This window comes from Candidozyma auris, chromosome 1 (assembly GCF_003013715.1).
Source record: "Candidozyma auris chromosome 1, complete sequence".
Lineage (NCBI taxonomy): Eukaryota > Fungi > Ascomycota > Pichiomycetes > Serinales > Metschnikowiaceae > Candidozyma > Candidozyma auris.
In genome coordinates, this window is record NC_072812.1 from 1,658,289 (window position 1) to 1,673,670 (window position 15,382).

General features: G+C 44.7%; 6 protein-coding genes and 1 non-coding gene across 7 annotated transcripts; 4 read left to right on the forward strand and 3 right to left on the reverse strand. All coding sequences in view use genetic code 12, as the record gives it.

Annotated features, from left to right (window-relative positions):
- Positions 1–167: 167 nt before the first annotated feature.
- On the forward strand, positions 168–3,395 carry ZCF14 (Zcf14p; the record flags this gene model as incomplete). Its single annotated transcript, XM_029035013.2, has 1 exon — positions 168–3,395. One exon carries the CDS (start codon positions 168–170, stop codon positions 3,393–3,395), a length of 3,228 nt encoding a protein of 1,075 aa, XP_028890255.2.
- A 2,241-nt stretch (positions 3,396–5,636) lies between these two features.
- Positions 5,637–6,545, forward strand: PCL1 (Pcl1p; the record flags this gene model as incomplete). The annotated part of the gene is made up of 1 exon (XM_029035014.2): positions 5,637–6,545. The coding sequence occupies one exon, from the start codon at positions 5,637–5,639 to the stop codon at positions 6,543–6,545; it is 909 nt and encodes a 302-aa protein (XP_028890256.2).
- Positions 6,546–6,789: 244 nt separating this feature from the next.
- CJI96_0000769 (uncharacterized protein) lies at positions 6,790–8,406 on the forward strand (the record flags this gene model as incomplete). Its single annotated transcript, XM_029035015.2, has 1 exon — positions 6,790–8,406. The coding sequence occupies one exon, from the start codon at positions 6,790–6,792 to the stop codon at positions 8,404–8,406; it is 1,617 nt and encodes a 538-aa protein (XP_028890257.2).
- Positions 8,407–8,919: 513 nt separating this feature from the next.
- On the reverse strand, positions 8,920–8,992 carry CJI96_0000770. Its single transcript has one exon. It is a non-coding gene; the product is annotated as a tRNA-Phe (tRNA).
- A 509-nt stretch (positions 8,993–9,501) lies between these two features.
- On the reverse strand, positions 9,502–10,977 carry RMS1 (ribosomal lysine N-methyltransferase; the record flags this gene model as incomplete). Its single annotated transcript, XM_029035017.2, has 1 exon — positions 9,502–10,977. The coding sequence occupies one exon, from the start codon at positions 10,975–10,977 to the stop codon at positions 9,502–9,504; it is 1,476 nt and encodes a 491-aa protein (XP_028890259.2).
- A 93-nt stretch (positions 10,978–11,070) lies between these two features.
- On the reverse strand, positions 11,071–11,934 carry BUB3 (Bub3p; the record flags this gene model as incomplete). The annotated part of the gene is made up of 1 exon (XM_029035018.2): positions 11,071–11,934. The coding sequence occupies one exon, from the start codon at positions 11,932–11,934 to the stop codon at positions 11,071–11,073; it is 864 nt and encodes a 287-aa protein (XP_028890260.2).
- Positions 11,935–13,528: 1,594 nt separating this feature from the next.
- Positions 13,529–15,247, forward strand: CJI96_0000773 (uncharacterized protein; the record flags this gene model as incomplete). The annotated part of the gene is made up of 1 exon (XM_029035020.2): positions 13,529–15,247. One exon carries the CDS (start codon positions 13,529–13,531, stop codon positions 15,245–15,247), a length of 1,719 nt encoding a protein of 572 aa, XP_028890262.2.
- Between the last annotated feature and the right edge of the window lie 135 nt (positions 15,248–15,382).

Here is a 15,382-nt window from a genome sequence, read left to right on the forward strand (position 1 = left end):
CACATGCGATGCCCTCCTCCACAAGAAAGCCCTGTCCTGTCCTGTCCATACAGTATAATAATACTCTTCCCCAGGTGACATATAGATACACCGCTTCGCATTTGGTAGAAAGCTCATATCGTTTTTTCTTTCCAAAAAATCAACCGCCCCATCCTCTCTAACTAGTCATGGTGCAAGATATCCAAAATCAACCACCCGGAAGCTCCAAAAAGCGAATGCGCATAACCCTCTCGTGCGATCAGTGTCGCAAGAGGAAAGTCAAATGCGACCGGAAGTACCCTTGCTCCACCTGTGCTCAACATGGGCGTTCAAGTGAGTGCTCGTATGGAGAGTCCGTGTCGACGGCGGGCCCGACCAATTTGCAGCTGGGCTCTGTGGGCGTATTCCGGACATTTGTCGTTAGCGGCCCGGGCCAGGCCAACCCACCAGCGCAATCTTCGGCAAAAGATGAAGCCGTTGCCTCGAAGTATAGCTCGCTGAGACTGAGCGGCATGGACTCAATCGGCTACGATACTTCGACTTCGGCGACATCAGCGGAAGGAAGCTTGGACGCAGGCAGAAAACAGACGAACCTACCTTTGCGGAGCATGGTGCCGCCAGCGCCAGGAGGAACTCCCATCCACTCGGATCCTCACGCTCCGATGCGGCCGGGGCCAGCGCCAGGGATGCCTAGTGGGTTCGAAATGAGTCTGCCGTTGAATTATCCCAGGACAAATGAGCAGTACGCAACAACCAGCAGCCATTCGCTGGGCGCAGGCAGCGACAACATTGCTTTGTTGAACGACGTTGAGCGTCTCAAGCTGAAAATCAGACAGCTTGAGGACAAGCTCGACACCACGCTGAGCCTGGACTCCCCGTCGAACGGGCTTCTGGCGTCGCGGACGGGCTCCCACGAGAACGCCACCGACTTTGTTGCATTCAGAAATAACATCAGCAGGGGCCCACCACCCACGGTTGCGAATGTCTCCAACCCACAGTACATTGGGATCAATCCTTACAATACCAACGACCCGGATGAACGAGTGGATCTTTACGATCACTACAGCCCGATGCATGTCAAGGACCCATTGAGGCGGCAGAACTTTGGGCCGTTTGCCTGGCTTGCGTTCATGAAAAAGGACAAAGTTTTAAATCTTTTGTTCGACTATATAAAGAGCACCCGTGAAAACAGGGTGGCAACGCCAAGGCCCTTTGACAGAGCTTCCGAACAAGTGGACGCTCATTTTAGCAAGAAGGCGGCAGACCGAGAGGGTCAAAGTGACGTTGCTTTATTTTCAAACAATTACAGTGACCGCACTTCGAGCGACTTGAAGATGCAAATGAACAAACATGCTCTTGCATTGGGTCTTACCATGTTTGAAGGTGAATTGGACCAGAAAACCCAACTTGTCGAGAAAATCAAGTTGCTCCTTCCTACACGCAAGGCCCTATGGGTCTTGATTAATCGTTTCTTCACCTGTGTTTACCCATTTGTCCCGGTTATTGACGAAACTTGGCTCCGAGAAGAGACGAAGAGAATGCTTGGACCAGAAGTGTATGTCGATGAAAAAATCACTCACGTTGTCTTCGAAAAACAAGTTGATTTAGCCACTATAGCGATTCTCTTGATTGTCATCCGCTTTGCCTATTTATCTGCTTTTTCCAATATCAAGGCGGATAATGAAAGAGTGTTGGAATGTTCTGATGACTCGCCTTTAGCCGAGATGAAGTACATTCTTCAGAATCCTATTGCGTTGGATGTGATCAACTTATCTCAATTATGCATTGATCAATTTGATCTTTTCAAAAGAACAAACATGACCGTGCTTCAATACATGGCATTGCTTAGAGTATATTACCAGTTCGCTCCGGAGCACGGGGATGGGTATGATGAAGGAGTGTCACACGTGCTTCCATCCATGTGTGTTCTGATTGCCTATTGTATGGGCTTAAACAGGGAGCCCAGTAATTTTGACGACGTTTGTAATGATGCCAAAATCAATAACATTACAAGAAAACTCTGGTTTTTCATTAAGCTCGCTGATTTGACGCAAGCGTACCAGTTTGGCTTTCCAATGCTCATTGATCATGACTTCAATGATGTACGTCTTCCATATTACCGTCCTGGTAATTCAAACTTACTAGATGCCAACTTGGAAAGAGATTTATGTGATACACTCTCTGGCATGGGCCCGTTCTTGGATAAATTAAAATCTTTTTTGACAAAGATATGTTCAATCAGAAACTGCCTCAAAATGAGTGATGCAACAAGCTTGGTTTCTGACTTCGAGTTTACCATCCAGCGGGGTTTCGGCGCTTTGACGGATTACAGTAGAACAGCACTCGCGCCTGGTGAGTTTACTTTTGCCAAAAGCATGAAATGCAAAACATTTTTGAACCTTAAGCATCTCCTTCTTTCGATATTTTTCCATTTCTTCCTCAATTACGAGAGAAGTGGGAACCACAATTTGGCGTTTTTTTACATGAAAAAGTATCTTTCTATCGCGACAGGTGAGATCCTCCCCGAAATCCTTCACTTGATCAGAGACAAGTCGAAGACGTTCGATCCAAACAGCACATTACCGGATCTATTCTTGACTCCCTCCATCGAATTGTTTCTTCATAAGACCAATCAACTTAATATCTCCATATATTTGAGAATGAGTTGTGCCGTGGCTCATTTGAAGTCCGACCCCGTGCTACATAATCGCAACTTACTGACATCGTTTGAGTACAAGATGAGATTTGCCAAACTTACCAAGCTACAGAAGATTCTTGAGAAATTCATCAGGTTTGGAACTGCCTGTCTCTCTAAGCTTAGTCACAGGTACTACTATGCGTGGAGAGTCTGCAAGGCACACACGTTTATCATCGAGGTGTTCCAATCGGAGGCTGTCGGAGAGTACATCCTTAAGAACTGCAACGCCGACAGACTCATGACCGACTTCACAGCCCAAAGACTCGACGAACTCTTGGCAATTGCAGATTCGACATTGTGGAAGCTCAAGGACGTTATAAAGGAAGACTCGGATCGTAAGAGCGGAGATGTGGATGCATTCAATGTCCCTGACATTGATCCTTTGACTCTCAACCCACCTGCAGCAGAACAAGAGCAACATGAAGATGAGATGCAACAGGACCAGCAGCATCAAATATTGGATCCTTTCTCGACTGAGGCGATTGACATTGACGATCTAAGACCCGATGAAGATGTTGACATTGATAATCTATGGAGGCAGATTGGGTCTATGAAGAATGAACAGCAGGCGAACGAGACACCCGCATTTGACCAGAATATTACGGAAACGCCATGGGGCCCACCACTACAGAACTACAGCAATTCGTTTACGCCATTGTTTGACGGAGCGGGAGAGGTCGATGCATATCTCGACATGTTCTCCAAACCGCAGATATAAATAGCACGGAGTTAGTGACAATTATGGATATTTAATGACGCATAGTAATTTTCCACAGCATATATGTATTTTAGAATAGCTATGCATGTGTTATGCCAAATAACTGACGGTGCTGCACGACGGTTATGTCAAATAAGGCCCACCCCCAAAGGGGAATAATCTCCGAAGAGAGCGTAGAGGTCGGGAACAAGATTCACTAGCCCTAGTGATCTGCATATACCGTGGCACTTACCCGGTTATTGAGAGTGATTTTAAGTGCGTCAAGAAGAGCAGCGAAAAATTTTGCATTTAGAACAAGAATTCTCTTTGACCATAAATAAGCAGTTGAGCGAATTGATGGAAGAAAACGTATGTGAAATCATTACGATAAATCTATATGAAGACAAAACGCTGTGCACCAGTCAGAGTACTCAAAATATGATCGATACAGTATACCCATTATTTCTGATAGTTTATCAACTCCATTTGAAGAGCTTTATCACTAACAGCCAGTACTGGTGTTGATATCGAAATAAGATTGAGCACAAACCAAAGCGCAAGCGACAGCATTCCAGACTGTCTTAGCGTCTGTGTTTTCGACGTAGCTTGTAGTACTCATTTTCCGTACTCATTTACTTTGACCTTGACGAGGGTGGTAAATGGAGAAGGAAGATGAAATTCCAACAATTGAAAACCCCATGCTCCGTTAGAATTGGATAAGCGGGACTTCGAAACTCGCTTATGTGATTGACGGCCAATTGTTAGCGGTGCCTTTGTTGGAGGTATTATTGTACGATTGCCACGACAAGACCGAAGGGCCCAAGGCCAATTGACCCTCCCGGCGTGTTTTGCTAAGGGGTGGGTGGAGAGGAGAAAAAGTACACGTCTACATTCATTCGTTGCTAAATAAGTCCCATGTGCGTAATGGGGATATGAGTCCCCAACTCAGTAAATAGCTTGCAACGGCAGAATAGGACCATGCGAGTAATCTAACTGCTTTGTTCAGGTCCACAGTCGCTAAACGGTGCGAGACGTCCCGAAGGAGAGAAATAGGGAGGACGCCAGAGGGCAGCGCGTCGAGGGCAGTAATTATCTGCCGCATTTAGCTTTTATAGTTGGCGTCTGGCGTTGCTAGCGCAGAGCCTCCATTTTCGCCCAAACTCAGCGGCTCAATGAGTGTTCACGCTGCCCTCGCAGGAAAATACACGGTCGAGGAAACTAGGAAGCCAGGAAGCGAGGGAGCGAGGCAGCGAGCATCCTTGTGTGCCTGGTGGGCCCGTCAATCTAGACCAGGCAGTGCGAGCCCCAGAGAATGAAAATAAGAAAATAATGTAAGGAAAATGATTGTAAGGAAATGAAGCTATTATAGGAAGTCGGCTGTTGAATGGCATTCATGAAACACAGCAAATCTTTCCAATTGTGGGCGCCATTGGCAGTCGAAACAAGGAAAGGTTTCAAAAGTGTAATACATTTCTATTTTCTTTTTTTTTTTTGTTCAGCGCCGCGCGAGGTGCCAGTTGAACCAGCAAGTCTTCAGGCAGCCAAGTGCGTAGGCGCCGGGCAATTAATGTCCAAAAAGGAATTGACGTGAGAAGAGGCAAAGCAGGGAATGAAGGAAGCAGAGACGTGAATTTTTGTTCTATTGAGAACGGTGAGGGCTGCAAGAAGGTACCCGACTGGAGCTGGCCTGGACCGCAGGAGCGGAGCCGAACAGATATGCCTGCCGTTGTCGCGCGAGCAATACACTCTGAGACAAGGATGAACCAAGGAAGGAGCGGGCCAGAGCAGAGAAAATTGAAAATCTTGGGGCAAGAAATGAAACATCTCATATGTACGTCAGAAGAATTGACAATTGAGAAGGTGGCAAATGGCCGGAGAATTCCCCTCTGAATTAAACTTGCTCTTGGATAAGTCGTTGTGTGCTACTTTTCAAGTATCTGGCAAGAGTCCTAGGTGCTAGTGGTCTGGCGTTTTGCAGCCACTCCAATTTTCAGTGCGAGGACACGAAAGAAGAAAGAAAGGCTGGGGCTGGCGGTGGGCGCGAATTCGTGCCGAGAAGGAGTGAAACACGAAATGGCATTGCAAAACACTAAAGGTGCGTCGCGAGTTACACATGTGTGGCAGGGGCACATATCGAGCGGCGTCTGCCAGGAAAGGACTCTAGATATAAAAAACCCATGCTGCCCACCTGATAGAAACTTGTGATAACTTCATCAATTCACTTTCACTCTTCCCTCATCACTACACAACCCCAGAATCATTATGGTCTCCTCAATTGATGTGAAAGCATTGAACATCTTCATCAACCAGCCTGTGTCGCAGAATATGATCCACAAGTTGGTGGTGACCACTTTGCAGGTTCTCCCATGTCTGGAGGACAAGGATGGCAGAACCGCCCACAACGGGAAACCATTGCCTTCTCTCATGACTTTCATCAATAAGTTGGTCAGGTACACTAACGTCTACACTGGCACCTTGATGACCACCTTGGTCTACTTGGACAGATTGAAGCACAAGCTCCCCAAGAACGCTCAGGGCTTACCTTGCACCAGACACAGGATCTTCTTGAGCTGCCTCATCTTGGCCTCCAAGTTCCACAACGACTGCTCTCCAAAAAACATCCATTGGGCCAACTACACCGATGGCCTTTTTAGCTTGAAGGATGTCAACCTTATGGAAAGACAGTTGCTCTACCTTTTGAATTGGGGCATTCGTGTCTCCAATGAGGAGATGTGTGCTCAATTGGCTTCGTTCTTGCTGCCAATCAAGGAGGACTTGATCAAGCTGTCGAAGATGAGAAAGTACTTGGCCAAACAGCAGGCTGCCGCGGCTAGTGCTTCAACAACGGCTACTTCCACCAAGAACTGCTCCAGAACTTCTCTGTTGTCGCCATCGCCTACGATCTCGCGCTCTTCTTCCGCTGCGTCTCAGTTATCTTTGCATAACCCTCATCATTCTCGCCAAGCATCCACAAATTCTGTCATGTCACACTACAGACAAGACTCATGCAGCTCTTTGGAACTGCTCAGTCCTGTTATGCCTGTCGACAAAGTCAGGGGCTACAATGACAGGAACGCTTACGAGGTCGATCCTCGCATAGAAATGATGGCTAGAAACGAGGAGCAAGAATTGTCTAGAATGATTTCTCAGATTTACAAGCAGGGAGCTTAAAACAATTGGATTTTACAGATGCAGGGCATCCACATATTCACGGATTTACGAAATTTATTTCTTATTTTATAGACGGTATTTTAATGGAATCGAGGTTACTAAATTGAGCAGTAGTCAAGACTATTGTTTTCGCAGCCAAGAGCTGACTTGCCAACAGGTGCCCACTAAACCCGTACACCACCTCCCTTCGTTATCTATAGTACTCTTTTGAAGCCTGTGATGTGACCTCCAACCTGATCAGCGTATGCTTGCTCGCCTTTCGAGATTCAGGGCTAATAGTAGGAGATTTTCTGTCTCCAGAATTGCATTCAAAGGAAATAATGACAGTAACAATAATAATAACAATAACAACGACAACAAAGATCAACTCCGAAACCTCGGATTAGTTCTACTGAAGGGAAAGGTCGGTGATCTGCGCAGCAAAGAGACACGAAAGGGTACCTCGCTCAACATAGAATCTGAAAGTACTCCTCCTTCAACCCTAGACGAACTGTCACTCGATTTAGCTGTGAAGCAGAATATCGAGGAGCTCGAAGATTCATATGAGACAATCGCATTCATGACGAAAGATGATGTCAAAATACAAGAGAACTTAGACGAGGGAGGGCAGTTTGGATCTTTCCCATCTCAGCATTTCCTAGACAGGAAGGCCCTTATAAGGAGTCTTCCGGATGAGGTTGATCTACTAGATACTCCTTGGGAGGAAATCAAGCGAGTATACAACACTCTCGACAAGCTTGACGAAGATAAAGCAGTTCACGCGAAATACATGAAACGATTTGGCATTGATGAGAAGGATCTATTGACGAAGTTGCGTCTTGGACGAAATCTTGACGACATGTGCAAGGCAGGTCGTCGAGGCGAAAAGTACGATGTTCCCAAGGGCTTGGAGAGAGTATTCAAGAGATTGTACCCTTACAACGTTGTTGGATTTGACCGCTCTATTCTTGGCGTTCCTCTTAGGACGGGACGTCACTCGTTGAAGAGTAATGATGACGAGAAAACGCGCCGGGAGATCCCCGAGGAGCTTGTCAGGGACATGGGCCCTTTCGACACCAAAGTACCAATTCATAAGGTTGATGTCAATTTTTTTGAAGAGGATCAACTCAAGGAAAGTATCAGCCCGTACGACCTGAAACCACTTCCCCCGGAGGATTTGCTTAGAAGTATAGGCAAGCCTATGATTTTTGACAATATTGATCATTACAACAAAATAGAGCACCCATCTACGGAGCTTCTTGACCGCATAGAGCGAGAAACTCTCACACTCAAAGACTCATTATACTTGGAAATTGCTAGAAAAATGATACCTCTGGGCGTTGATGTGGTGAACTTGAACGCTCCCAAATTGCGTACAAACGAATACGTTATTGCGCTGAAAGACCACCATGCAACGGCATTGTCGGGACCAACTCTCAGCTACCGATACAAATACTTTGATCTCATTCCCGTTTATGGTATGCTCCTCACAAACAGGAAGCATTGCAGTTATCTTTACAAACATTTATTCAAAGTCATTCTCATCAATCTTGAAGAGCATGTTGATGCTTTGACACGCATAAAGTACAAGCTGCCGGAGGAGTCACAAAAATTCCTCGGCAAACTATACAGCAGGATACATCGCGTTGTTTCGGAGAAGTTAATGCCAATGGCTGTGGATTGCCGTCTTCGGATACCGCTAGACTACCAGGCAGCGATCCATAAGCACATTTCATCGATCAACTTCTCTCGAATCTACTGGCTCAAATCTCCTCGCAAACCACCATTTGGCAGCCGTGACTACGTTAGCCAAGTCCGTCGGCAGGCGCGCAGGTTTAACATCCTAATCCTTAACCCAGCCCACCTTAAGTACTCCAAGTAGTGCACATACCAGCTGATCAAGAGAGCGACTAATTTTTTCGTTTCCTCAACTTAAACTAGTATCTTCACGCTCCCTAAAATGCAGCCATCAAAGAATAATATGGCTTATAAGAAGGTAGCACAGAGCTTCCAATTGCCCCCTTTGCCACATGTAAAGGTGCGGAATCCAGTCGCCACCAACTCAATGAAAAACTGCACGGTGATGATGGCAAGCTTATTAAACTGCTGGGCAGCTAATGGAGAAGGATCGCAAGCTTGCGCCGCTTTGGAGTACGAGTTGAAGACTTGTATGGAAGTTGCAGGTAAGCAGAAGGGAAGAGAAGGTTCCATCAACTATCACACATCTAGACTATATCCTAAGTTGAAACGCAACAAGAACGATTAACTGTACATAGCATTAACACGGGTTTGGAAACAAATTAAGCTCGTAGTTGGCGACTTGATGTACAGCCTAGATTATTCATCCGAAAAAGTGTTAAGTGATGACTCTAAAATGAATTTCCAAAAAAAAATATGCGATTTCTGTGGATCGAACACAGGACCTCCAGATCTTCAGTCTGACGCTCTCCCAACTGAGCTAAAACCGCTAACTATGAGAAACTTATGAATTATAGATTGCTGAGTAATAATCATTTGACCATATATTTAGAGCTCTCTCCCCGTTACTATATCTCAAAAATAATCAAAGGACCTTTTGAAGCTTCGAGATTTAGAGCCCTTTATTGGCGCGACCCTCAATCAACGTATTCATTAAAAAAAAAAAATCTATAAAAAAAAAAAAAAACTGTATTGTCATTGAGTTAAATAGGTTTTTGTAGTCTGAGGGAGAGCTTCTTTGTTCAAGAAAATAATAGTAAACTCGATTTGGTAGATTTACCATAGTGAGAAGCAACCAAAATTCTCAAGGCGAGAGAATGGGATGTACTCCCTGAACACTGACCTCCGCAATCTTCTAATAAATCCAAGACAATTCGTATTTTCTGGATGTTTATTCTCAATGTGACGAGATTTATTATCAAAGCTGTTCAAAAGTCATTTTTTTTTTTTAGTGAGGTTAATTTATCCACATTGGTATGTCAAATAAAGATAATAGCTCCTATTCAGTCTTCTGCTTCTTAGAAGGCTCCTCCTGAAAAATGTTTCTTTTCTGAATATTTTTTATAAGCTTCGCATCAGGTATGAAGTTGTACTTACGTTCTTCAGAATTAAAGAGCTTGGTACCTTTTAAACACTCCTGTAATGCCTTGCGTTCAGACTGGAGCACAACGTTAGCCATCACTTTCCTAGTCATAGGAAGCTCAACGATGACGCCATCTTCTGGTCCATATTCTTCCAAACGAAGCTCAAGAATCCTTTTCAAATTATCTTTCAACTCCTCTGTGAGCTTACCAGAGTCAAGGAGTTGATAACACTTTTTATAAACTCTTCTAATAGCACGATCTTTAGTCTCCATACTTTTGTCATTGAATGGCGTTTCATCATTGATACCAGCGAGCACTGTTAGAAGCTGAACGGTAAAAATCAACTCAAAGATGACCTCACCAGAGGCGAAACAGTCGTAACTCTCCAAAACGAACTCTTCCTCCTCTTCGGCCTGAATATCGCAAAGTATGCTTATGATATCCTCTATATTAGATTCCGAAAGTGACGTATTTTTGGCGAAAAATTCTTTGATTAATGTTAAAGAGACCTCCCCAAAATCAGCTGCCGATCCATCAGGCTCTACATAGCCGTAGCGCCTCAATATTTCAGCATTAGGATGTTCAGAATAAGTGTTGAATACTTGCTCTCCCTTTTTAATTGCTTTAAGTGATTTCAAAACAAGACAATCGGTATGGTTCATGAGACTTGCATTATGTTTCATGGTGTCTGCATTGAGAGTGTCAGCGAGAGGTACCATACTTTTGACATATGATGAGCTTCCCACAGGTATATTATCGTCTTCCATACTTTCTTCGTCTTCCTCATCATCGTCGTCACCATCAGATTCCTTTTCCTTTTGGACATCAAAAGAATATGACATTATAAGGGCTGCCACTTTGTGAAGCTCTTCTTGTGATATGTCTTGGAGTTTGGAAATGTTCAATGCCAAAATGAAGCCTCTCACTCTACTCAAAAGGGAATCCGCAGATTCCTTTCCAATACGAGTGACAATGTATGAGGGATTAAGATCGTTGACTTCCTCATCCGACCAAAAAATCAATTGGTCAAAGGTGTAATTCTCCGGGTCGTTGATGGGAAGAACATCGAAGTAGGCTTTCCATCTGCTTTCGTCCCCCTTAGCTTTCCACTCATACGCGAGGCAGAGTATAAGAGCCTCCCACTGGGGCAATTCAAGTAATTTGTCCTTAGCAGAGGGATAATCTTTGATTAATGCACTGTTCATGGGGTTGAGGAACATGCTTCTTGGAAGTCGGAAAAGCTCCTCATCTGTCTCTATGTCTTCTATGGCGATAACAGCTCTGCCTTGTCCTAAATTTCTCTTGTCCTGAATCTCAATCTTGTTCGAAATTTCAACATTCTGATCGTTCAACCACTCAAGGAATGCAGTAGTTTTGGAATTGAATGTCATCTTGAAATGATAGATAAAAGAAATTTCGCAACCAACACTTCGCACTAAAAAAACGTAAATAATAGTTACAAATTACATTAAGGTCTAAGTAGTCTAAGAGGCCACTTGACTATTTGATTCTTTAGGCCTGCACTCCATAGCTTCGATTCGTTTGAAAAATACTTTGCCTGATTTTGGAATGAAGGGAGCGTCCGTGTCAGAAAGCCTCAAATATGCATCATCACTGAGGCCAACGGCCATCAATGATCCATCATAACTTATGTCAAAGTGTGAGATCGCTAAATTCTCAGCTATTTTGGGGAATTGTCTCATTCTTCTTCTTCTGACCCAGTCCCACACGCAGATATGTCCGTCACCGCCAGTAGTGAATAACGAGTTGTATTGTTTATGGAACCTTAGATTAGTGACGGGATACACAGTGTCCGTATGCGACTCCTTGTCTTTCTCTCTGTGGCACTTGAAGGCATATTTTAGCAGTTGGGCCTCTTCCAGAAGATCGTTATAGTCTATGCATACTCTGCCATCGATGCCTGACACAGCGTATCCTGCTTCGGAGGGGAATTGACGAATACTTGTCATTTGATATTTGAGTCCACTCGTACGGCATTGCCACGGGCTTTCACGCTTCCGAAGATCATATAATTGAACTTGGTTGTCAGCTAATCCGACCGTGAGAATCTGGGGCAGAGAGTCCATCGCGAATAGTTTTGAGGAGCAATCATGTTTATCGACAATTCTTCTTAATCGAGGGTCGTAGTAATAGATTAGACCATCAATAGTCGTAAAAATCATCAAGTTTGTGTCAGCAAACTGGATGTGGGTAATCAGACTGGAGGTATCACGGACCTGTGTAGTCACAATTGGACTAGTCATTCGAGTATTTTCGTAGTCAAATTGACGAACAGTACCATCCCAACAGCCAGCATAGGTTGTATGCTCTGAATGAGCCACTCCCATGATCGGTGATGGTAGCTTGATCTCAGCTGAGATACGCGGTGTTAGAGAACTGTCCAGCGCGTTGCATGAATATAGTAGGGCGATATTGTCGTGTGAAGCAACTATGAGTGACCCTGTGCTGGAAGCAAAATTAACGCATGATAGTAGCCCTAGATTCGTCGGCGTAGGCAATGGAATGAAAGTCATTGAAAGGTAGCGTCACTATCCTTAGAACTCATTGCAGACGATGTGCGCGCGTATTGAAAGAGTGGTTGCAAAAAGTCTGTATCTCAGCAGGATCCTGATCAGGTTCCACCCACTCATATTTCTCACCATGAGAAAGCCAGAAATCAAAATATTTTCGTTCTTCTGGCAATACGTTCCAGACCATCCGACGCTTCTGTAGTTCTTCTCGAAAGTACTTGGTCATCGTGGTGGTGTGTTCGTCTTGTGCGCACAGAAGTAGCGATGGTACTGAAGAGGTACCAGGGAGATACATCTCGAATTCCGTTTGCTGTAGAGTCCCTAATGTTGAGTGGACACGAATCCCGTAATTGTGATAATTCTTCATGTTGATTTCACTGTGCTCTTCGAAGTGAGTGATGATGGTATTCATGATAGAGTGCTCTCTGCTGTGAATGAAACGATGCAACAAACTCGTATGCGGTCTCCAGTTAACTCTATCGCAGATTTGCGAATAAAAAGCTTTTAATTCTGCGTAGATTGATCCAAAGATAATGGAAAAGTTGACTGGAATAAGGATATAAAACGGTGTGCTTGGTAGAAGGGGGTATTGAATTGCAGATATTACCCCTGTCATGAAGGTTAGGTATAAGCCCTTTCGCCACAATGTCCTCTTTATGAAATCAGTAAAATTCTTCGAGTTTAGTGTTGCATCTAGAAGCCCTATGCAATTTTGGTAGTCTTTGAGCCTGAGAAGTCTTCTTAATAGTATTGACACAGGGTCAACTTGCACAACTGACTGAGCCATACCTCTTTCAAAATTGGTTTTCACAAGCTCGAAGCAGCGACCTATATCAACATGATGTTCTGTGTTCACATAGCTGGCGACAATCTCGTTGTCTTCAACACATTGAGCCCAATGCTGTTTTATGAAATTCCATAGATGACGTTCAAGCTGACCACTCGAGATACCAACTTTGAGATCTAAAGATTTAGCTAACCTTTCAGCTGGTTTCAAATCAGTATTGAGTGTCTTTCTGGATGCCTTTTCCATGCTCTGTAGCTCTCTTGTGGCTCTGATATAGTCCAAGATGAGACTTCGCAGCATCTTCTTAGAGACCGAAAGCTCGGCCACCCTTTGTGTGAGCGTTTCGTAGTTCAACGGAGATCTCGAGAAGTAGTCGGTATGAATCAGTCGACGACATAGACGAACCACCATGTGTTTGCAATGAGCTAGATTCGAGTCACATGACGGAACCATGATGGGTCCCTCCTCGCTCACGAGATGTAGGGAACAGACCTGGATCAAGGTGCGGCACATCATTACGATCCCCAATTAGGCAAAATACAAACATTCGCTACAACTAACCTCACCCTTAAATTTCCTTTATTTCTACTGCTACATCTTAGCTTCTAATCAAAAATAAAGCGAATGTCGAGTGACCCTCCTAGCGAATGGGACCCACCCGTTCCACCTCAGGATAAACGTATGAGCAGCCACTCGTCTCACTACTCAGTTCACAAGGCAGAAATTGGAGAGGCAGTGTCAGTGCCTATCGTTAGATCATCAAGCGTCCGAACACAACATAGTATCAAATATCATGATCACTATCGAAAGGCTTCAGAGGCCACAAATGCCACTGGGGAGGAATCAATGTATTCCGAGAACCAAATGAAGCTTGGTAGATTGAATACTAGGATGGCTCAAGCACCTAACGTTGAAGCACCTCTGATGACAATGAACACAGAGGTTGAAGAAGTTGTTCCCCCCAGACTGAGGAGAAGACCTGTCAGTGACATTTGGCCTTCTAGGGAATCTAGGGGGTCACCTCCCAAGCACGCACACAGGTTTTCTGTTAGTATCACGGATGATTTGGATAGACTTATGGAGAATGCTAGTAGTTTGAGAAGTGAGCCACTAGACGACGAACCTTATGACATTATTAGCCCAGCTGTTTCCCACACAGAACAGGCTCCACATTTGTATGAACAGGGCAAATCTTTCAGGCACTCGACACTCTCTTCAGGCAGCTATGAGACTGCTGGGAGCGGCGAAGAATCAGAAAATTTACCGCAAGTCCCTGCTCATACTGTCAAGTCTCCAATCACACACACCTTACCCAAGAGGCCCAGCCCTAAAAGTATGGAGAAAGCTCGAGTTGCATCTCAACAATTCAGCATGTATTCTCATGATGAAGGAAGCTGCAGGCCAGATCACAAAGAAGAAGTGAACACTGCCCAAGAGGATAATGAGGAGCCCTTCACAAAAGGTGAGAGTAGCCAGGATGAATACTATGGAAAGGCTTACGAGAGAAATTTTGCCAGAGAGCAAGGCTTCGACACCGCTACTGATAGCGAAACTGGACAAAGTGGACTTAGTAGAGGACCAAGTGTAAAAGCTGGCAGTAATTTGAAAGAGAGTTTCCTGCCAAATGAAGAGCTCGACCTAGACGCAGACACCACCTTAACAAAGTCCCCCAACGTGGAAAGATCGACGAATCCTGCTTCGGCAAAAGATGAAGGTCCCGACAAGAGAAACATTGATAAGATGATTGATGAGATCAAACCAGAAGTAGTGGAGCAGCCTGTCACGCCTGGACATGAAAACGAAATTATTGCACACGAAAAGGTGCAACCAATTGAGCCCGAGCTGCCTTATATTGAACGACCTCAGCAAGGCACTCTCCTTGCAAAAAGCGACCCAAACATAGCTCAAAATAGAGACAGCATGTACACTGATCATGGATCACAAGGAGGTCCAGCAGGTGACGACGGATTTTACGACATTGAAGAGCCTGTGGTAGTTTCCAATCCAGTCAGGGCTAAGTCTGTTAAAGACAACATTCAGACGCCTAAACGGAAATCGACCAAGCGCAAATCTCGAAGGAACGTCCGCAGTGGAAGCAGTGGGATGCAACTCAAACCATTTTCATACAATACGCTTATTAATCTACTTGAAAGCATCAATGGAACGGTCATTGGCGAGGAATTTGAGCTGCTCAATATTCCCATCAAGGAAAAACAATTAATCGAGAAAATCGTCGACTCCTTGAGTCGGCTTACCTCAGATATGATTCTAGATGAGCATCGGTATGAGGTAGGACTAGAAAGACTTGAGAAAGCCCACCGAGTTCTCGAGGGATTTTTATGAGGGAAGCCTTTTTAGGCGAGAGATTAGCTCAATCTTACAAATTAGGAACTGACTAAATAAATGGGAGCGTGTTTAGCCTCACGCGGCTCGAATTGAGCTGCGTATGGCGCACTGTAGCCCTAGATTAGGGAAGTA